This window comes from Pleuronectes platessa, chromosome 3, assembly GCF_947347685.1.
Source record: "Pleuronectes platessa chromosome 3, fPlePla1.1, whole genome shotgun sequence".
Lineage (NCBI taxonomy): Eukaryota > Metazoa > Chordata > Actinopteri > Pleuronectiformes > Pleuronectidae > Pleuronectes > Pleuronectes platessa.
This window is the reverse complement of record NC_070628.1, coordinates 20,597,758-20,618,956: the sequence shown is the minus strand read 5'-3', so window position 1 is coordinate 20,618,956 and position 21,199 is coordinate 20,597,758. Positions and strand designations below refer to the sequence as shown.

The 21,199-nt window shown below is 40.2% G+C and overlaps 4 protein-coding genes and 1 long non-coding RNA gene across 10 annotated transcripts; 4 read left to right on the top strand and 1 right to left on the bottom strand.

Moving 5' to 3' along the window:
- The first annotated feature begins 1,503 nt into the window (after positions 1 to 1,503).
- Positions 1,504 to 5,837, top strand: LOC128430965 (CMRF35-like molecule 2). 2 transcript variants are annotated; one of them, XM_053417133.1, is made up of 7 exons: positions 1,504 to 1,623; positions 3,425 to 3,610; positions 3,700 to 4,023; positions 4,504 to 4,533; positions 4,648 to 4,689; positions 4,830 to 4,957; positions 5,367 to 5,837. In XM_053417133.1, the coding sequence occupies exons 2-7, from the start codon at positions 3,538 to 3,540 to the stop codon at positions 5,661 to 5,663; spliced, it is 894 nt and encodes a 297-aa protein (XP_053273108.1). In that variant the 5' UTR covers positions 1,504 to 1,623; positions 3,425 to 3,537; the 3' UTR covers positions 5,664 to 5,837. The 2 variants fall into 2 exon arrangements, with proteins under 2 accessions (XP_053273108.1, XP_053273100.1); XM_053417125.1 differs by having other exon boundaries at positions 1,508 to 1,623; positions 4,501 to 4,533.
- Positions 5,838 to 6,048: 211 nt separating this feature from the next.
- Positions 6,049 to 12,134, top strand: LOC128430926 (CMRF35-like molecule 8). 4 transcript variants are annotated; one of them, XM_053417062.1, is made up of 6 exons: positions 6,068 to 6,238; positions 6,790 to 7,092; positions 7,333 to 7,554; positions 7,641 to 7,682; positions 7,780 to 7,889; positions 8,243 to 8,958. In XM_053417062.1, the coding sequence occupies exons 1-6, from the start codon at positions 6,148 to 6,150 to the stop codon at positions 8,678 to 8,680; spliced, it is 1,206 nt and encodes a 401-aa protein (XP_053273037.1). In that variant the 5' UTR covers positions 6,068 to 6,147; the 3' UTR covers positions 8,681 to 8,958. The 4 variants fall into 4 exon arrangements, with proteins under 4 accessions (XP_053273061.1, XP_053273037.1, XP_053273053.1 ...); XM_053417070.1 differs by having other exon boundaries at positions 6,070 to 6,238; positions 7,333 to 7,470; XM_053417086.1 differs by lacking the exon at positions 6,790 to 7,092 and having other exon boundaries at positions 6,049 to 6,238.
- Positions 9,400 to 9,819, bottom strand: LOC128430961 (uncharacterized). The gene is made up of 2 exons (XR_008334087.1): positions 9,731 to 9,819; positions 9,400 to 9,648 (listed from the first exon to the last, which is right to left on the bottom strand). It is a non-coding gene; the product is annotated as an uncharacterized LOC128430961 (long non-coding RNA).
- Positions 9,927 to 10,622, top strand: LOC128430949 (CMRF35-like molecule 8). Of its 2 annotated transcripts, none has more exons than XM_053417108.1 (2): positions 9,927 to 10,089; positions 10,195 to 10,622. In XM_053417108.1, the coding sequence occupies exons 1-2, from the start codon at positions 10,043 to 10,045 to the stop codon at positions 10,520 to 10,522; spliced, it is 375 nt and encodes a 124-aa protein (XP_053273083.1). In that variant the 5' UTR covers positions 9,927 to 10,042; the 3' UTR covers positions 10,523 to 10,622. The 2 variants fall into 2 exon arrangements, with proteins under 2 accessions (XP_053273083.1, XP_053273073.1); XM_053417098.1 differs by having other exon boundaries at positions 10,179 to 10,606.
- Positions 12,135 to 12,362: 228 nt separating the features above from the next.
- On the top strand, positions 12,363 to 20,670 carry LOC128436383 (polymeric immunoglobulin receptor). The gene is made up of 12 exons (XM_053418148.1): positions 12,363 to 12,535; positions 13,087 to 13,389; positions 13,630 to 13,779; positions 13,863 to 13,970; positions 14,878 to 15,090; positions 16,299 to 16,346; positions 17,264 to 17,584; positions 17,728 to 18,042; positions 18,756 to 18,848; positions 18,994 to 19,089; positions 19,321 to 19,364; positions 19,454 to 20,670. The coding sequence occupies exons 1-12, from the start codon at positions 12,445 to 12,447 to the stop codon at positions 19,748 to 19,750; spliced, it is 2,079 nt and encodes a 692-aa protein (XP_053274123.1). The 5' UTR covers positions 12,363 to 12,444; the 3' UTR covers positions 19,751 to 20,670.
- Positions 20,671 to 21,199: the final 529 nt, after the last annotated feature.

Sequence of the window (21,199 nt, the reverse complement as noted above, 5' to 3'; positions counted from 1 at the left end):
CTGTGGTTTATTGCAATTTGTACAGTGATAATCAGCAGGGACATCTCTGCTGTCCTGTACATCTTCTAGAATGAGATTAAAGGGATACTTCGCTATCTACCCAGCACTATGGCGATGGAGGGAGCTGGATGAAGTGTTAGAGACCACAAATTCTGGAGTCTCAGAAGCAATGGTGACTTAAACTTCAGACATAATAAAAAAAGCAAAAACATAACATGCCTCCATACTTCTCGTGTGGTGTCATCCAGGTGTCCGCAAGCCCTGACATTCACATTCTACTCGAAAACCAGGTCATTTGCACCGTGTCAGGAGAATCAAGAATTGATAGCAGGAGAATGGATAAGTAGACTGTGTGTGTTCTGCCACTGGACGCCAGTGCCACAGAGCAGACCAGATGCTTTTGTCTTTGTCACTCTGATGTGAACTTACATAGGTGACCAGCTACGACATTGTGGACAGTGCTACACTGTTCTCACACCATATCTACACTACAGTTGTAGATTTATGCAGAGGTGTAAACTGGCCTTTGGTTGCATTAATACCTGAAATGGGTGTTAAACATTAGTTTCAAGACTCTGTCACGCTTCCCTCTCACAACCACTTCCTGATACACAAATACACAAACTGACACATCACATACCACAACCAACATTGCATACAGTTGCTTACAATGTTTGTTTTTCACAACGTCAATAAGACCATAAATTGGCACTACTGTCAATTGTACTACATTGCTCTGATATTTTATTGTACATACCATGTTTATATCTTTAACTGTGTTTTTATATTTTTTCAGTCTTACTTTGATATTTATTGAACTCTTAACTGTATTCATAGTGGAAGGCAAAGAAATAATTTCATTGTGATAATGGCTTTGAACTTTGAACTTGCAAAATACAATGGGAATGATCTCAGATTTTCCCTTTGTAACAAACACTTGTTTGTCACCTATTCAGACTTGCTCACCCCTTCCTCTTTTTGCTGTAAATGCAACAACCTGAGCAGTAGCAAACTTTCAATACCATGAATGTTAAAACAGTGCACAGAGATGGAAAAGAAAAATAATAGGTAGGTAAGAAAAATATCATATTTATCATGTCACACAGTAGGTGGGCCAGATATGGGATATAAGCCAAATCTCGGCCAAAATAATTTTGTTATGTGGGTAGGATCAAACTGCTGACCCTCTGGTCAGTGACGAACCACTCGTCCTCCTGAGCCACAGCTGAAGTCAAAGAGGAATAAACTGGAAAAATACGAAGTCAATCTTTTTACTAAATTATGTTTTGACAAGGCCGCCCACAAGAACGCAGGCCGAGTTGTGGGAAATAATAACGTGACAGCACTGAAGCTAAGTGTGGGCCTCCGTGACAGACATTGGTCCTCACACTTCATCCTTTTTCCAAGTATCTCTTCTCTTTCGCCTGCAGCTCTCGTCACACAGGAAGAAGGCAGCATACCATCGAAGATGTTATCTCATATGCACAAAATGGTTCAATGTTAGAGAGGAAACATTAACCATTGTGTAGACTTTTCAATAGACAAAATAAACACTGCAGAGGAAGAAAACCATTTCATCCATCAGAATGAAGACAGTTCCTCTCCTTTTTTGCCTTTTATATGGTAAGTATCTTCCATAAAATGAACATATTCATGTACTGAAACATCTGAAAATGCATAACCTCTTGTCACACAATTAATTTTTGGCAGTTACGCGGACAATATATACTTCTGCGTGTCCTCTTTAAGGAGTGAATGTTTCTTACATTTACAGGATATTCTCGTGGCAGCTGGAGCTATTTTTAAGAGGTTACACACAATATAGGTTTAATTTAATCATTATTATTAATTTGTAGGTGCAATAAGTTGAGCTTACAGGAGCCTAAACCATTGTTTTTTTAGGCTTGTATTTGGTTAGGGCCTCTTGCTTCATTTCACATATACATTTCCAATCAACCAAAGAGGGGACTAAACTACTACTACACACACAGGAGCGGCCTAACTGTCCTCACATTCCCAAAAGTGCTCAGTCTGTAGGTTGTAGGTCTATATCTTTACAGGTACACACACACACACAAAAGTGAACTACACAGAATAAATTGGTTAAATCTAACTTCAATGAAATGCTGCTTTAAGCTTTGATGCATCAGTATTGACAATCTACTCATGTTGCACATAATAATAATTATTCTGTATATGTGTAGCTGATGATACATTTGTACTTTTACTGAAGTAGAAGTTTAAACGAAGAACATTGACTTGATCCCAATAAAGTTAAGATAATGGAGACGACTGTCTAACCCGACCTTTCGGTCACGTGGACAAATCACAATGTTTCCAAATCAACACAACTCACATCTACAATGTACACCACTGACCATACAAAGCAGGAAACAGGTGGCGAAAAATATTATTGTTAGTGTTAGTATTACATAATTAATTACAGAATTTGAATGAAACAATACTGGATCATGTCTTACAGACTGTAACTACACTCATGCAGGAGAATAAAACACCAGCTCAGGTGAGAATCTTTCTGATCATTTACTGTAACTTGGTATGTATACTCTTAATGTCAATGCGGAAGCGGTTTCATTGCTGGGAAATGGATCCCACTAATGAAACCCTGTTTAAATAGGGTAATGAAAGAAGAGGCAAGAAGTGATGAAATGAACAAAGCTTCCTGATCCAGTCCTCTACAGCAGACGCGTGTTATCTTATCAGATTCCTATTAAATCAAGTTCCAATCGGTGGAAAGTTAATCTGTTGTTCTACAAATCAGATATTTTTAATGCACGTTAAGACAAACAATGACAGTTACATCTTTATGATAAAATATAATGTGTTATGCACTGGTGAAATAGATTAATTAACATTGCTTCACACCTAAAGACAGACTTGCCAAACATATTTTAAAATGGAATTGATACAGATGAGACATTTTTATATCCAGTGTCAATGATACATTTTTAATACACTTCTATATTTTCTATTTTTATTCTTGACCGGTCAGTGGTAAAATATGTTGAACTGGCAAGTTTTGACAATTTCCTTCGGCTTGTGTTGATCCTTGTCACATCTGCTGCTGTGGCTCAGAAGGTAGAGCGGGTCGTCCACTAACCACAAAAGTTAGTGGTTTGATCCCAGTCTCCCCCATTCCTATTTCCCAAATGTCCACCTCGGCTGTCCGTGGGTCTGATAGAGAAAGGGATTTACACAAAAACGAACCACAAACTATGATAACAAACTTTGAGTGTGAGTTTTATTTTAGCATGATGAATTATAGTAGACTAAAACTAAACTTGCATTATCCTCTTAACTGAATTCAGGATGTGCTGGTGTAGGATAGAGTTTATGAGGACACACACATGGTCGGTTTTTGAGTCACACGAATTACCATAAGTTCATCATTTCACTTTCATAGGTTGAGTGGGATGTATGGACAGGTTTGTAAAAGAGGAAGAGGCAGGAAAAGCACCTTACTGAACACAACAGCAGCAGAGAGTGTGACAGTGTGAGCTGTAGGTAAACTTTGAGATGATGATGGGAGCAGCCTGGATCTCATGGAGAACAACTATGACCGTCATCATCACAGCATCACAAATCCCAGGTAAGCTGATTCCTCTTTGCATTAAGACCTTTTAAGCTGTTGTCACCAAAAGAAACCTTCACACCTAACAGAGTTCATCATTGTGACAGCTCTGATGAGTTTCAGAACCAGAGACGTGACCGGTGTGGAGGGTCAGACGTTCAGCTTCACATGTGAATACCCACAGAGCTGGCAGAGCAACGCCAAGTACCTCTGCCGTGAGGACGACAATGACAATATACTGATACACACAGATAGACACAACCAGTGGGAGACAAACGGGCGCTTCTCCCTGTACGACAATACCACTGGAGCCTTCTTACTGGTCCAAGTGGACAGACTGGTCCAAGAGGACGGTGGGAGATACCGATGCGGGGTGCACGTCGACTTACAACCGGATCATATCAGTGTCATACACCTGAACGTCTCTCAAGGTAAAGAGATAGATAGATAGATAGATAGATAGATAGATAGATAGATAGATAGATAGATAGATAGATAGATAGATAGATAGATAGATAGCTGGATGGATTGATGGATGGATGGATAGATAGATAGATAGATAGATAGATAGATAGATAGATAGATAGATAGAGAGAGAGAGAGAGAGAGAGAGAGAGAGAGAGAGAGAGAGAGAGAGAGAGAGAGAGAGAGAGAGATAGATAGATAGATAGATAGATAGATAGAGAGATAGAGAGATTGATGTCTTGATCTGTCAACTTGCAGGGTATAAATGTCAGGCCATTCAAACTGTAAATTAGAACTAAGTCGGGGTCATGTTCCTCTTTTATGAACTTTCTATTCCTGTGAAAGTGTGAGTTTATGAAGCTTGTTTGTTTCAGGTTATCACAACAGCACAAGTTGCAAGTTTTTGTGAACTAACTCATATTTTTAACGACCTTTTTATGCAGCAGCAAAGCCTCCAACAAATCTGACTCGTCACAGTGAGTAAGATTTGAGCAGCACATCTCCATGTGTGTCATTAATGTAATTGTTTGTGTATAAATACAAATCATAAATAAATAAAAAATACTTTATTTTGTCTTTGCACTTCTTAGTAAATGAAGTATCCACAACATCCACAGACGTGAAAGTGGACAGTGAGTGATTTATATTTCTGCGTGTGTGTGTGTGTGTGTGTGTGTGTGTGTGTGTGTGTGTGTGTGCCTTTTGCATTTGTAATACTCTAATGTGTGTAAATCTTTTTTTAGGTAATTGTACTTGTCGTTCTTTCCTGCAGAGCTCAACATTTCCCTGTTCCTGACTGCAGCGATGTGTGCGGCAGCCATACTGTTTGTGTGTCTGTTCACACTGTGTCTCCTGTGCGCTGTTAAACACCAGAGATCAGGCCCACGCCAGAACAGAGAGGTCAGTGTGTGAATGAAAAACGTCTGCAGCCATGTTAGCAGTGAGATCCAGAGTGAACTACCTCTCAGGGACGGCTCTTCTCCTTCAGTCTCTTATGATTCTCCCAGTTTTGCACCAGTTGTATGACATCATCAACACGCTGGATTCCTCACTCTATTCCCACATGGGCTCAATCAGACATCACACAGACTTAGAGATGAGGAGCTGTTCATTTGGTGCAGTCCAGTGGATTCTGTCATTTGTGTTAATATCTGTCTACACTGTGCATGTGAAAGTATTTTTAATGTTTTTTTCCCTGTTAAAGACAACATATTGTCTTGCAAGCAAACACACAATCTCATACAGAGAATAGTTTGATCTCTCATACTGGACACAGATCACTGTCGGCGTGTTTCTGTTCCCTTCACAGACATCAGGAGACTATGAGACAATGACGCCTGGTGAGGGAACTGAACCTGAACCCCGCTGCACCTGTTCATCTTCGGACTGTGCTGCTCTCTCAGCTCCAACGCTGCCACCTCCTGACCTCTGCCCCCACTCCACGTCAAAGCACCGGGAATCCACTGTCAGTCTCGGCGAATATGCTGAAGTGGATGTACGAGGCCACGTCTGCCAGTACCAACATCTGGATCTCAGCCAGTTGGAGGATCATGTGTATCACGCGCTCTGTGGTCCCAAAGATGGACCCATCCAGATGAACTGTTGATACCACTCAGTCCACCTCAAAACGTCCATTATAACTTTCTACTTTCTGAGATACCTTCGTGCTAATAGAGTATTAATAAAATTATGATTTGTGGCCAAAACACACGTGTTTTATATGTTTTGAATGAACCTAAACTGTTCGTTAACTATAATAAATTCCAAATTCAACAATTCAGGAGTTGTAATGTTGTGTTTTTTTATTTCTAGATGAAAAAATTCAATTTTGCATGACACAAAGAAGGGAAAATTAGATATGAGATACAATGTATATAAATAAACCAAATTGTAATAAAAAGGTGTTATTCACTGTCCTATAACATTCCCAGTGAGCCAGGTGGCAGATCGGAGGGATGCTGTGCCCCTTCTCACATGTTCTCTGTGGTTTCAGAGTGAGGTTAAAACCGAGGAAGCTACTGAAACACAGGAAGTGCAAGAGCAAAGAGTAAACCCAGAGTTGTCATTAATTTGGGGACAGTTACGAAGACATGAAACCAGCGTTGAGATCAGAAAAGGAAAAGGGACAAAGACGTAAGAGTAGCATGGACAAGGTTTTCCTCATTCTGATTCTTGCAGGAGGTAAGTTCCCTGAGATTGACTCGTTTGAGTTTGTGTTCTGTGTCTTTGTTTCAGCGAACACACTTGCAACCTTTCATTGTCACCTTCCTAATTCTTAAGGCAACACTTTCTGTTGCCTTGCTGTTGAGTTTCAGCCTCAACTGTGAACTCTGTTGGCTATTAAAGTGTTTTGACGAAGCCGGGATGAGATGTGGAGATTTGTGGTTGCTGTTGAAGCTGTTTAGATAAAACAGTGGGTGCAGCTTGAAATCAGCTTTTCCTAACCATAAAAACAATGTCACGGTCAAAAAGTATAAAATATATAAAATATAATTCAAATTATTTTTCCAAACTTTAGCTTTTTATGTGAAATATTGCATTTATATTTCTATAAGGGGTTTCTAGAAATACTCAAATGAAAGAATGAACTACCAACAACTTCCACATAGGCAACGTTAAAGGGGACCACTGCTTTACAGGAGTGAATCTATTGACATGAGAGTTTAAAATTAAAAAATGTTGAAGGCTGAACGGAGATGTGACTTTTGTTGCCGTCTCTGTGTCTTGTGCAGGATTCTGGAAAACTGAAGCTGTAACTGTAGAAGGAGAGCTGGGTGGAGACGTCACGATTACATGCTCTCACATTAATGCACATAGTAACGTCAAATATTTCTGCAAGGCGCCTTGTAACAATGAAGACGTCCTAATAAAGAGCAACGAAATCAGTAAAGGCAGATACAGTATCACAAATGAAGGAAACACGTTCTACGTGACCATCTCTCGTCTGACAGAGAGCGACGCAGGAACCTACCAGTGTCGTATAGAAAGAGTTGGTTGGGACACATATGAAGAAGTCATCCTCAAAGTCGTAAAGGGTGAGTTGAGTCCCTGCTCTACAGGATCTGTTTTTATGACGCGGTCATTCGTCATCACTTTATCACTTTAACCTTTATTCTTTTTCCTTTTCACCAAAATGTGATCGACATTTCACAAAAGGGTCTGTTTCAAACTGATTTTCTCTTTTTCGCAACAGGAAAGAAGTGAGAGGCTGTAACAGAAACGAGACAAGGAACAAAATAAACATCACTCTGTCTGGTTCTCTTTCTTTCTTTCAGGAAAAACAAAGGACCCTGAAGATGACTTTTCACAATCAACTAGAGGTGAAGCATTTACTACAACTGCAACACGTCCTGCATCTACTACAACTGCAACACGTCCTGCATCTACTACAACTGCAATACCTGCTGTTTCTGGTACGTTGACATATCAGAATATTTCCCAATCAACACAACTCACATCGAGAAAGGACACCACTGACCATACAAAGCAGAAAACAGGTGGAGCGAAAAGATTATTATTAATGTTAATATTACATAATTAATAACAACATTTGAATGACACAATACTGGATCATGTCTTACAGACTCAAACAACTCTCATGCAGGAGAACAGAACACCGGCTCAGGTGAGTTTCTATCTGATCATTTGCTGTAACTTGTGATGTACCCTCTCAATGTCGATATGTGAGAAATGATTGAGACACCTTTTTCTCCTTTGGCCAGACTTCGTGCTGTACGCTACTGTTGGGAGTGTTGCCACGCTCAGTGTGTCACTGCTGCTGGCAACGAGGTTCAGGAAACGCAGAGACGACGTCAGTGCAGAGGAAGGAGAGGTATGAGACCGAGAGTTGATAACACGTCAGTCTCCTCACGGCCGAACAACCTTCTCCTTATGCAGACGCATGATGATAACGGTGACAGGAAATCAAACTAAGCTGAAAACGATAGGTTCTTTTCATAGTGTCAGAGGTCAACTTATGTGGAGGGGTTTTCCAAAGTCACTCTCACCACATGGGTCTTTATGTTTAATGCATAGAGTAGGAAATACACGTTTTCACTATCTTAAAGAGATTTAGACAGGGAGATAGTCACCTGTCTTATTTCTCTCTATTTTCTTTACATTCAGGACTGTGCACAGTCAAACACACAATGACATGCAGATTTCTCTGTTTTCACCTTTCCACAGATCGACAGTGAGAACGATGACATTGCAAAAGAAGTGCGCTCGATGATGAGATTATCTGAGAAGAACTCTGGTGCTCACCGCCCAAAACAGGATCCTTCAACTTCTGTGTACACAGAGGTCGAATACAGCTCACCACCTCATATCAGTGAAACCATCTGCTGCTCCAGAGGTGTTACAGACTCAAGACATTCAGCTGCAAATGTCCTCAGCACCTCTTCAGAGATCTGCAGCATATGTATACCACCCATGATATCAAAAAGAGAAGGCGATGGCCGTCTCAGAAAACACACAGAGGCCCCTGCAGCACTGAGGAATGCTCTGATCAAAGCGACAGACAGCTGTTTGAGCACTGTGTCAGTTGTTTACTACAGAACCTGCAGTGATTCCACTGAATCTAAGCCCTGCTCTCTTTGGTTTGGCTTGGATTTGTCTGAATAGCCTGAGTTCATCTCAGAGTTGTGAGTCTTTTGTGTTGTTATGGAGTTTTTATGCGGCTGAACTGCAAGACTCACTCTGCTTCTACAAATGTACAACCACATGGTCTGTGTGTTGTGTTGATGGTATGTATTTTGGCTTAACACACTGTTTTTGCTCACTGCTTATTTGGTTGTGTTGTTATTTTCTGTATCATGCTCTTCATATGTACGTGATGCCATCTGTGCATGTAATGAATTTATAAATTACATAAAATACAATAAACTATAATTGAGCCTGCATGTTTGACTGATACGTGTATGTTAAAAGTTCAGACTTTAGTGACTCCAAGCTGTCAAATGAATAAAGACACCAAATAAGAATTTCACATTTCCACATGACAATAAAACCTATTGTCTTCATTTTAAAATGGAAAAGTGATATCTAGAAGAGAGGTGGGAAATGGATCCCAGCAAGGAAACCCTGTTTAAATAGGGTAATGAAAGAAGAGGTAAGAAGTGATGAAATGAACAAAGCTTCCTGATCCAGTCCTCTACAGCAGACACGTGTTATCTTATCAGATTCCTATTAAATCAAGTTCCAATCGGTGGAACGTTAATCTGTTGTTCTACAGATCAGATATTATATATGCACTTTAAGACAAACAATGACAGTTACATCTTTATAATAAAGTATATTTTGCCGTGCACTTGATTCATTTTTAGTGTCCAGTGTCAATTAAGTAAACTTTTAATACATTTCTTTATTTTCAAATTCTTTTTCCTAGCAGGTCAGTGGTAAATATACATTGAACTAGAACGTTCTGAAAAATTTCCTTCGGCCTGTGTTGATCCTTGTCGCAGCTGCTTAGCATGTGTTCATGGGCTGCTGTGGCTCAGAAGGTAGAGCGGGTCGTCCACTAACCACAAAGGCTAGTGGTTTGATCCCAGTCTCCCCCATTCCTGGTACCCAAGTGTCCACCTTGGTGGTCCCTGGGTGTGATAGAGAGAGGGATTTACACCAAAGAATCACAAACTGTATGATAAAAGACTTTGAGTTTGAGTTTTATTTTACCATGATGAATTATAGTAGAAGATGTGACGGCCTTGCAGGATGCAACAAACTAAACTTGCATCATCCTCTGAACTGAATCCAGGATGTGCTGGTGTAGGATAGAGTTTATGAGGACACACATATGGTCAGTTTTGAGGACACACAATTTACAATAAGTTCATCATTTCACTTCCATAGGTTGAGTGGGATGTATGGACAGGTTTGTAAAATAGGAAGAGGCAGGAAAAGCACCTGTCTGAACACAACAGCATCAGAGAGTGTGACAGTGTGAGCTGTAGGTAAACTGGGAGTGATGGGAGCAGCCGGGATCTCATGGAGAACAACTATGACCGTCATCATCACAGCATCACAAATCCCAGGTAAGCTGATTCCTCTTTGCATTAAGACCTTTTAAGCTGTTGTCACCAAAAGAAACCTTCACACCTAACAGAGTTCATCATTGTGACAGCTCTGATGAGTTTCAGAACCAGAGACGTGATCGGTGTGGAGGGACAGAGGTTCAGCTTCACATGTGAATACCCACAGAGCTGGCAGAGCAACGCCAAGTACCTCTGCCGTGAGGACGACAATGACAATATACTGATACACACAGATAGACACAACCAGTGGGAGACAAACGGACGCTTCTCCCTGTACGACAACACCACTGCAGCATTCTTACTGGTCCAAGTGGACAGACTGGTGCTAGAGGACGGTGGGAGATACCGGTGCGGGGTGCACGTCGACTTACAACCGGATCATATCAGTGTCATACACCTGAACGTCTCACAAGGTAAAGAGATAGATAGATAGATAGATGGATAGATAGATGGATAGATAGATAGATAGATAGATAGATAGATACATAGATAGATAGATAGATAGATAGATACATAGATAGATAGATAGATAGATAGATAGATAGATAGATAGATGGATAGATAGATAGATAGATAGATAGATAGATAAATAGTTAGATAGACAGATAGACAGATAGATAGATAGAGAGGTGAATGTCTTGATCTTTCAACTTGCAGGGTATAAATGTCAGGCCATTCAGACTGTAAATTAGAACTAAGTCAGGGTCATGTTCCTCTTTTATGAACTTTCTATTCCTGTGAAAATGTGAGTTTATGAAGCTTGTTTGTTTCAGGTTATCACAACAGCACAAGTTGCAAGTTTTTGTGAACTAAAAAAATACTTTATTTTGTCTTTGCACTTCTTAGTAAATGAAGTATTAACAACACCAACACATGTCAAAGTGGACAGTGAGTGATTTATATTTGTGTGAGTGTGTGTGTGTGTGTGTGTGTGTGTGTGTGTGTGTGTGTGTGTGTTGGCCTTTTGCATTTATAGTATTCAGATCTAATGTGTGTAAATCTTCTTTTAGGTAATTGTACTTGTCGTTCTTTCCTGCAGAGCTCAACATTTCCCTGTTCCTGACTGCAGTGATGTGTGCGGCAGCCATACTGTTTGTGTGTCTGTTCACACTGTGTCTCCTGTGCGCTGTTAAACACCAGAGATCAGGCCCACGCCAGAACAGAGAGGTCAGTGTGTGAAGGAAACTTCTGCAGCCATGTTAGCAGTGAGATCCAGAGTGAACTACCTCTCAGGGATGGCTCTACTCCTTCAGTCTCTTATGATTCTCCCAGTTTTGCACCAGTTGTATGACATCATCAACACGCTGGATTCCTCACTCTATTCCCACATGGGCTCAATCAGACATCACACAGACTTAGAGATGAGGAGCTGTTCATTTGGTGCAGTCCAGTGGATTCTGTCATTTGTGTTAATATCTGTCTACACTGTGCATGTGAAAGTATTTTTAATGTTTTTTTCCCTGTTAAAGACAACACATTGTCTTGCAAGCAAACACACAATCTCATACAGAGAATAGTTTGATCTCTCATACTGGACACAGATCACTGTCGGCGTGTTTCTGTTCCCTTCACAGACATCAGGAGACTATGAGACAATGACGCCTGGTGAGGGAACTGAACCTGAACCCCGCTGCACCTGTTCATCTTCGGACTGTGCTGCTCTCTCAGCTCCACCGCTGCCACCTCCTGACCTCTGCCCCCACTCCACGTCAAAGCACCGGGAATCCACTGTCAGTCTCGGCGAATATGCTGAAGTGGATGTACGAGGCCACGTCTGCCAGTACCAACATCTGGATCTCAGCCAGTTGGAGGATCATGTGTATCACGCGCTCTGTGGTCCCAAAGATGGACCCATCCAGATGAACTGTTGATACCACTCAGTCCACCTCAAAACGTCCATTATAACTTTCTACTTTCTGAGATACCTTCGTGCTAATAGAGTATTAATAAAATTATGATTTGTGGCCAAAACACACGTGTTTTATATGTTTTGAATGAACCTAAACTGTTCGTTAACTATAATAAATTCCAAATTCAACAATTCAGGAGTTGTAATGTTGTGTTTTTTTATTTCTAGATGAAAAAATTCAATTTTGCATGACACAAAGAAGGGAAAATTAGATATGAGATACAATGTATATAAATAAACCAAATTGTAATAAAAAGGTGTTATTCACTGTCCTATAACATTCCCAGTGAGCCAGGTGGCAGATGGGAGGGATGCTGTGCCCCTTCTCACATGTTCTCTGTGGTTTCAGAGTGAGGTTAAAACCGAGGAAGCTACTGAAACACAGGAAGTGCAAGAGCAAAGAGGAAACCCAGAGTTGTCATTAATTTGGGGACAGTTACGAAGACATGAAACCAGCGTTGAGATCAGAAGAGGAAAAGGGACAAAGACGTAAGAGTAGCATGGACAAGGTTTTCCTCATTCTGATTCTTGCAGGAGGTAAGTTCACTGAGATTGACTCGTTTGAGTTTGTGTTCTGTGTCTTTGTTTCAGCGAACACACTCACAACCTTTCATTGTCACCTTCCTAATTCTTAAGGCAACACTTTCTGTTGCCTTGCTGTTGAGTTTCAGCCTCAACTGTGAACTCTGTTGGCTATTAAAGTGTTTTGACGAAGCCGGGATGAGATGTGGAGATTTGTGGTTGCTGTTGAAGCTGTTTTGATAAAACTGTGGTCGCAGCTTGAAATCAGCTTTTCCTAACCACAAAAACAATGTCACGGTGAAAAAGTATAAAATATATAAAATATAATTCAAATTATTTTTCCAAACTTTAGCTTTTTATGTGAAATATTGCATTTATATTTCTATAAGGGGTTTCTAGAAATACTCAAATGAAAGAATGAACTACCAACAACTTCCACATAGGCAACGTTAAAGGGGACCACTGCTTTACAGGAGTGAATCTATTGACATGAGAGTTTAAAATTAAAAAATGTTGAAGGCTGAACGGAGATGTGACTTTTGTTGCCGTCTCTGTGTCTTGTGCAGGATTCTGGAAAACTGAAGCTGTAACTGTAGAAGGAGAGCTGGGTGGACATGTCACGATTACATGCTCTCACATTAATGCACATAGTAACGTCAAATATTTCTGCAAGGCGCCTTGTAAGAATGAAGACGTCCTAATAAAGAGCAACGAAATCAGTAAAGGCAGATACAGTATCACAAATGAAGGAAACACGTTCTACGTGACCATCTCTCGTCTGAGAGAGAGCGACGCAGGAACCTACCAGTGTCGTATAGAAAGAGTTGGTTGGGACACATATGAAGGAGTCATCCTCACAGTCGTAAAGGGTGAGTTGAGTCCCTGCTCTACAGGATCTGTTTTTATGACGCGGTCATTCGTCATCACTTTATCACTTTAACCTTTATTCTATTTCCTTTTCACCAAAATGTGATCTACATTTCACAAAAGGGTCTGTTTCAAACTGATTTTCTCTTTTTCGCAACAGGAAAGAAGTGAGAGGCTGTAACAGAAACGAGACAAGGAACAAAATAAACATCACTCTGTCTTTTTCTCTTTCTTTCTTTCAGGAAAAACAAAGGACACTGAAGATGACTTTTCACAATCAACTAGAGGTGAAGCATTTACTGCAACTGCAACACGTCCTGCATCTACTACAACTGCAACACGTCCTCCACTTACTACAAATGTAGCACGTCCTAATAAGTCAGAGTCTGGAGGTGTGTAGATATACATGTATGTGAGAGACAGAGTCCTGAGTGCTGTATCTTCACTGAGACATGATGTTGTTTCCTTTCTCCAGGGAAGCTGGTGTACATCGGAGCAGGCCTCGGGGGGGCTGTGCTGGCTCTGGCGGTGGTGCTGCTGATCTTCTACAAACATCAAAAGAAAGAAATCAGCACCACCTCTGGTAAAGATACAAACTCATTGAACAGGGTTTAAATTGTATGATAGCAGTTTCATATTACGCCTAGAATCACCACAACGGCCAAATGATATACAACAGCATTGATATGGGAACAACCAGGCCTGAACACTATTACAAGCACCTGCTGTCACCTCATGAAGCTCTGTGTCAGAGAGCCGTAGCAACCACGTAGAAGCGCCCTGGCAACCACCACAAAAAAACCCTCAGGATGTGTCTTGCAGCTGCATTCACACCCAATGCGAAAAAAGGGAAGTTTGCACGTGATGAGACAAAGTTTTGCATTTGAACTTCAACAAAAAATTAATGTGAGGCCATGTTGTGAAAGCCAATCAGCGCTGAGAATGAAACTCACCAGACTTCAGTCCTAACACAGACCCAAGCTAGTAGGTCCTAGGTAAACATATTTTAAGGCTACATCCAACCATTTATTTTATTTTATGCCCATTCAAGGCTCAGACAGCATTTTCATTATCAGATCAATACTTTGACCCTTATTGGAGTGAACACAAAGTAAAACAATAGGATTCATCCTCATTTATCTAGGGTTGGGGCGGCATGGTGAAGCAGTTTGAATTCCAGCTTGACTTGGGTCTTCACAGTTTGCATGTTCTCCCTTCATCTGCATGGGCACAACCCTCTTGAAAATGTTGTTATTTCTGGGCAAAATAAATACAATTGACAGAATATTGGTAAAGTGCATAATGCATTAAAAAAAGATGACATGAAATAGATGGCAATGTACTCTACTTTATTTGGTTAATTGCGGCGTTTATTCTAGAATTATGCCAGTATAAATATTGACTATTTTTCAGTAAGTCAAAGTGAGAAATACAGTTTTCACTTCGCAGGCATTTAAAACCTTGTCAATGTATCATCACTCTCCACACAGGAACGCACGAGAACACTGACTACTATGCATCGCCGTCCAGTCTGAGTGGAAACGGCCACAACAGCAGGGTCCAATCAGATGACTTGTTTTACTCCACTATCAACTTCAACACACACACAGACTGCGGAGGCGTCCCATGTCGCCCTGCAGAGGTCACATACTCCACCATCACACACATCCCAACGGAGGAATCAGACTTGTATTGTAACCTCTAAACTCCGTCCTAAATATGTTCACAGTCATGTGCAGTAACAATATGTGTTGTAAATACCAAACCGCTTGCAGAGATATATATTGTGACAAGGAGAAAAAACTATTGAGAAAGGCTTTTTTAATTTAACCACAATAAAATAAAAGATAAAAGAGATTTTCTTGTCTGTGCAATTTTGTATTTTCAAAGAATTGGTGAAGAAATGAGACACCAACAACAAACACTCACGTGCGCGCACACACACAGCTTGAATGAGGTTAAGGTATTTATTGGTCCCACACACATGCACACACAACATGCAAGGGGGGGGAAATTTGTTTTTCTGCTATGACCCATCTGGTGAACACAGGAGGACACACAGAGCGAGAGGAGTAAGGTGCCTTGCTCAGGGGCACTTAGACAGTGGGGTGGGGTAGGCACTTTGACAGTGTAGAACAGATCCAGGTGTTGTCCAGTTGTTATCCGTCCAGGTATGTTTTTTTTGTTGTTACTCTGTGGATTCAAACCAGAGACCACCGTTGGATTTTCTGCCCATAGTCCAACTTTCTGCCACTAGCTCACAGCCTCTCCCACACATGAGTAAAGGCAGAGGCTGAACACATCGGCTCAAACGTGAAGATCAAGGTGTGATATTTGGCAGTTTAGTGGTGAGGTTGAGGTTGTATAAAAAATGGTTCACTTCAAGAAGCTGAGAAAACCAGGCTTCCTTTGTTGTTTTTCTGCCTAACATTCTAACTTGATATTTGTTTGACACACAGCCTACTGAGTTAAGGTTTGTTAAATTGTTACCAGTTCATGGTTACATTTTTTAACACTGGAATTCAATTGGCTGAGAGCCACCTCTCTTTTTCTGTCTTCCTCCTCTTGCCCTTCTGTTTGTGTTACACCCTTACTCAACACAAAAAGACTTACATCCTCTTTTCTAAAGGCAGATGTTTTTATTTATAAAGCACAGAAGAGTGAAGAGAGAGTAAAGCATTCTAGAAGAGTATTTTGGCTTTTGAGAAATTGAACTCAATATCTGACAAAGTTAAGATTCAAATTATATTACATTTGTAATAACCTGGACCATGCCAAAGAGAATATCACCTCAGTTTTTCATCTGCCTAATGACAGGTAATATGCTCTATATACTGTTTGTTTTTGTGTCTGTTGAGTGTGTGATGAATTTCGGCTGAAACCCGTTGTTTTCTTGCATTTGTTACGACAGCTGTAGGGTCTGTAACAGGAAGTAAAGGAGAAGATGACAACATGGCATGTAAGTACAATAAAGACGTGATGAAAGATAAAATGACTACTTGAGTACATATCTGAGGAAATATGTTGAAATATTTCAAATATCTACTCATCAAAGGAAACAGTTATATCATTTCCTGCCTTTATCTAACCGCTACAGTGAATTGCAATCAACAATATCGCATAAAAACTTTTATTTGTCTGAATTGTGATACATAGTACCAGTACATGCCAATATTAGTACCAGTACCATGATACTTGTTAAAGCATAATGATATTTAACACTGTTTACTGAAATGCCCTGAAATAATTTTGTATACAACAAATTGTGCCCGTTTCATTAGTTCCACATTTGGGTTTATGTGTGCGTCTCAGTTTCAACTGAGCGGGGCTTTGCTTGAGATGCGTGACAAGATTTGAATAAATCCGTAATTTGTGTATTCTGTGATCAAACACGCACACACAGACACACAAAGTTACTAACTGAATTGCTTTTCCTTCATTACCAAAGACACCACAGGTTTCCATGAACCTTTCCAACTCAGTGAGACACCAGGTTCTAGGGTGAACATAGTTTTTTATGTCTTCAATGAACATGTACTTTTTCATACATGAAGGACCCCCCCCCCCCATGCAAAACCAGCAGGCGCATTGCATTTTAACATTTGCAATGCAATATGAAATTTATTTAACTTCAAATATACTAAAAATATACTTTACGTAATTTATTCTTAACCTAATCCCGACCTTAACTTAACTTAACTCCGAACAAAGGCATGTTGCGTGTGGCATCAAACAGAAGGGTGTGTGTGAGAATATGTTTTAGTTATATTCAAACGTTCTGGTTTTGTAATGTAAAGACATTGAGATTCATGTATGAGGGTATGGGCAAAGTTCCGCCTTCTGTTCCCACCCAGTCATGCTACATTTCTCCGGCAGGTGTCAACGAACCAGAGTGGCACACGGCAATTACTGGAGACTCTGTTAGAATCAACTGCACGTACCGTCCAACTGGAGAGAGCAGCGTCAAACACTTCTACCGAGAAAATCCAGACTCTGGTGGGACAGATTTGATTTCAACGCACACTTCGCACAAGACTATGAAAGACAGGTTTTCTTTGACAGACCATAAAGAGCAGGGCGTCTACACTGTGATGATATTCAGGTTGAGGCAGGAGGATACTGGAAGATACCGGTGTGCTAAGAGAACAGTTAATGACAACTTCACATGTTTGACTCTGATCCATCTCCATATCGTGGGTAAGTATTCATCTGATTTGAATCACCCTGTTTCCAAACTCACCAACACAACACAATCTTTTACACACAGAACTTCACTTCTTTAGTAAAAACATGATTTAGTGTATAGAGGAGTGAATGTATTTATTTTTATATTTTTTCAGACACAAATAAAACACCAAAAGGGACTCATACCGATGAAGCTGCACAAATTGAATGTCCCTACCCAGTCTCCCATAAGAACAATATAAAATACCTGTGCAAGGGGGAGATTCCTCTCAACTGTGTGGAGTTAATACAGACAACAAAAGGTGAAATAAATGGGGTTAAAGGCAAGTTCTCTATACGGGACAACCAAAGATTGAGTCACTTCACTGTGCACATTCGAAATCTGAGCAGAGCCGACTCTGGAACGTACTGGTGTGGCTCAGACAGAAAATGGCACAATGCTTCTTACACCAAAATCAACCTTTTCATAGGTGAGTACTCTGCAGAACATGAAACACATTCTTTTTGTACATATACATAAAAGATGGAGTAAAATAATTTGATTGAAATATATTTGTGCTGGAGCTACTTTCACTCTTTCAGTTTTCTGTCAAATAAAAACTGAACATGCTCACAAAGACCTATTTTACAAACTCTAACAGAGTGCAGGACGTCGGCTCGGTGTCGACCAGATGCAACATTTAACTTGTAATGAAAATATTCAGTCCCGGTTTGGTTGAGGACACCTGTGGTTACCTTGGTAACACCAGCTGCACTTTAATACTACTACGGATGTGTATGTGGCTCAGAATGGGTTATTGTGTGTGGGTGTGTATTTGTACCCATTCTGGGAGAGGTAGGACATTTAGGCCAGTCCTTAATTTTTCAAAGCATTAAGAAGTGATGGTTAAATGTATGGTAAGTGAATAGGGAATGAATCAGAAGTACAATAATGTGTAAGTGTGTGTGTGTGTGTGTGTGTGTGTATGTGTGTGTGTGTCTGTGTGTGTGTGTGTGTGCCTGTATGCGTGTGTGCATGTGTGCGTGTGTGCGTGTGCCTGCGTGTGCTTGCATGTGTGTGTGTCTGCCTGTATGCATGTGTGCATGTGTGCGTGTGTGTGTGTTTGTGTGCGTGCATGTGTGCATGTATGTCCCTCATGTCGCCCTTCACACTTCTTGGGGCTTCTTTTCCCTCCTCCCACAGACGAAAGACACATCAAAACCAAAAAATCTGGACCTCAGCAGACAACAGCAGCACCATCTTCAACAACAACCCTCCATGACCCATCATTCTCTGGTGACCTCATCACTTTGATTCCTGTTAAGAAAAAAACAAGAAACCATCATATACACTCACTTCTCCAACACAAACACTCACCGACATGTCCTGTTCTGCCTGCACGTGTCATCAAGCTGTGTCTCCTGTTGTGTCGTGGTTGCAGGCAGGATTATTGGCGCTACGGTAGCGTGTCTGGCGTTGTTGGTGACAGTTGGGATCGTGCTGATAGTGTTCATACCTAAACTCTGCAGGACACAAGGTGAGGAAAGAACAGCAGCATGAACACTAACACGTAAAACCTCATATATACATACAAACTTTTCATTTGCTCATTTGTTTGTTTTGTCTTGAATTCTCCTGTGATTGGCAAAATGCGTGTTGGTAGCCTATCAAAGTAAAGTTAATTATGGGTAATTTAGGAGTCGAATAGATATTTGAAATTAATAAAGAAAAGCCTAACTTGCTCATTATGTCTTTTCACATCCTGCAGAGGGCTCCACAATGCAGAGCGCAAATGTTGGACGAAACTCAGAGGTGCATATGTACCTACGTTTATTTCCCTTTTGCACAGTATATGTTAAACCTGCATCCATCACATCTGTCGCTCTCCTCTTCCTCCCAAGGAAAATCACAATGATCGAGTGTATGAGGATATAAAGGAACTGAGCCAGGGGCCAAGCTCTGGAGATCAAACTCTATCTGCTTATGCCTTCGTCGAGCTCCCTGCAGAGCAGCTCCACTATGCCAGTGTCAGTTTCCAGCAGGAAGCTGTCACAGTCTCCACAGACAGAAATCCACATCCTGACACTGATCAAAATGTTTCCTTGGCCTGTGAATACTCATCTGTCAGAATGACTCAGGATGGCACCCATCCTCCTACTCTCTACTCTACAGTCAAAAACCCTGAGGAACTTTCATAGAGTCAGTGTTTTAATGTTTAAGATATTTACATTGGTAAATGCAGTGGAGGATTTACATATTTTGTGTGGAGAAACATTCTGCAGCTTTTATTTGATTACATCTTTGGCGACATTTTTGAGTGATGGACAATGCTATTTGGCACGTTTTATATATCTGGTCTGCATATAATATTTACAAAAATTACACAGTCTGTAATTTTCAGCAAAGATCTGTTTATTGCATATTACTTCCTCAGCTTTACTTAAGGAGACCCACAGATGTTGTACAGGGTACTACACATATTATAACTTAGGTCATCCTTCCAGTCAGAAAGTATATGCAGCATTTTATCCACAGGGTCACAGGAATTACCACAGCAAAGAAGAAAGTTACTGGTTGTGGTTGTATTGACTCAGAGTCAGCGGATTGATGCATGCACAGATCATAATGAAGGTTCGTAGACATACAGTATATTGTATCTTCGATTCAACTCATTTGACTTATAGGATGAAAGACTATTAATAATTGATTTGCATCTATCCTGTGTGAAAGAATTATAATATTATCTGGGTATTTTAATGATTTATAATTTAGACATAGTTCTTGATTTGCCCCATCACTGATTTATTGGTATCTAGTGTAAAGCATTATTGAATATTGTTTAATGGAGTTTAAATTGTCCATATTCACATTTTTTGAGAGACTGAAAAATCCCAGTTATTTCATGTTCATCTTGCTTTGCTCTGCAGCGCCATCGTGTGGCTGATTCTGTGACCAGTGCAGCGGTTGGCTATATAGTGACTATTTTCACATTTATTTATCAGTTTCTCCTCGTGTTAATTGTTGTTGTTGCAAAAGTTTAAAACAGTCATTTCACACTGTGAAAATTAAATAATCGTTGCTGCTAGTGTAAATCGGAAATTAAAAAAATAAAAACACAGTTGCTCTTGAAAGTAACTTTATTTCTATATAGAATTTTACAATGAGTTGCAAATGAAATAAAACACCGTAAAATATAACCAGAAGTCCATGGAGCAGTCAAACATACAAAACTACAAAAGTATAATCTACAACGCAAGCTCACTGTTAAAGTTACAGGTAAAAAGCATGAGGTTGAAGCTGGCTTAAATGTGTTTAACCTATGTTCCTGCATTGTTAACTTTATTTACTTTTGTATACAAAAAATAAAACAATACATAATTTAAAAAGTACATCCATGCATTATGAAAAAACATTATATATAACATGAATATAGGAAGAGAATGAAATAAAGAGGGGAGAAATAGTTTATTATTGTTCATTGAACATTTCATGGTGAATATGGACAGTTTATTACTTTTTGGGCGTCTGAAATAAAGTCAAAGTTATAGCTACTTTTCTGCACGTGAATTCAATCCAAATCCAGAGAAAATGAAGATGACACGTACTGGTTCCCTGACTGACGTCCCAGCTGACCAATGAGTGCGCGC

What these genes read in the sequence shown, in the direction of transcription:
- LOC128430965 (XM_053417125.1), top strand. Translation starts at nt 3,538, where the DNA reads ATGATGATGGGAGCAGCCTGGATCTCATGGAGAACAACTATGACCGTC. An exon ending in AACAAATCTGACTCGTCACA is followed by an intron (nt 4,534 to 4,647) that starts GTGAGTAAGATT and finishes TGCACTTCTTAG; the next exon opens with TAAATGAAGTATCCACAACA. An exon ending in GCCCACGCCAGAACAGAGAG is followed by an intron (nt 4,958 to 5,366) that starts GTCAGTGTGTGA and finishes TTCCCTTCACAG; the next exon opens with ACATCAGGAGACTATGAGAC.
- LOC128430926 (XM_053417062.1), top strand. Translation starts at nt 6,148, where the DNA reads ATGAAACCAGCGTTGAGATCAGAAAAGGAAAAGGGACAAAGACGTAAG. An exon ending in CATCCTCAAAGTCGTAAAGG is followed by an intron (nt 7,093 to 7,332) that starts GTGAGTTGAGTC and finishes TCTTTCTTTCAG; the next exon opens with GAAAAACAAAGGACCCTGAA. An exon ending in TCAGTGCAGAGGAAGGAGAG is followed by an intron (nt 7,890 to 8,242) that starts GTATGAGACCGA and finishes ACCTTTCCACAG; the next exon opens with ATCGACAGTGAGAACGATGA.
- LOC128430949 (XM_053417098.1), top strand. Translation starts at nt 10,023, where the DNA reads ATGGGAGCAGCCGGGATCTCATGGAGAACAACTATGACCGTCATCATC. An exon ending in CACAGCATCACAAATCCCAG is followed by an intron (nt 10,090 to 10,178) that starts GTAAGCTGATTC and finishes TCATTGTGACAG; the next exon opens with CTCTGATGAGTTTCAGAACC.
- LOC128436383 (XM_053418148.1), top strand. Translation starts at nt 12,445, where the DNA reads ATGAAACCAGCGTTGAGATCAGAAGAGGAAAAGGGACAAAGACGTAAG. An exon ending in GATCCATCTCCATATCGTGG is followed by an intron (nt 17,585 to 17,727) that starts GTAAGTATTCAT and finishes ATATTTTTTCAG; the next exon opens with ACACAAATAAAACACCAAAA. An exon ending in CCATGACCCATCATTCTCTG is followed by an intron (nt 18,849 to 18,993) that starts GTGACCTCATCA and finishes TCGTGGTTGCAG; the next exon opens with GCAGGATTATTGGCGCTACG.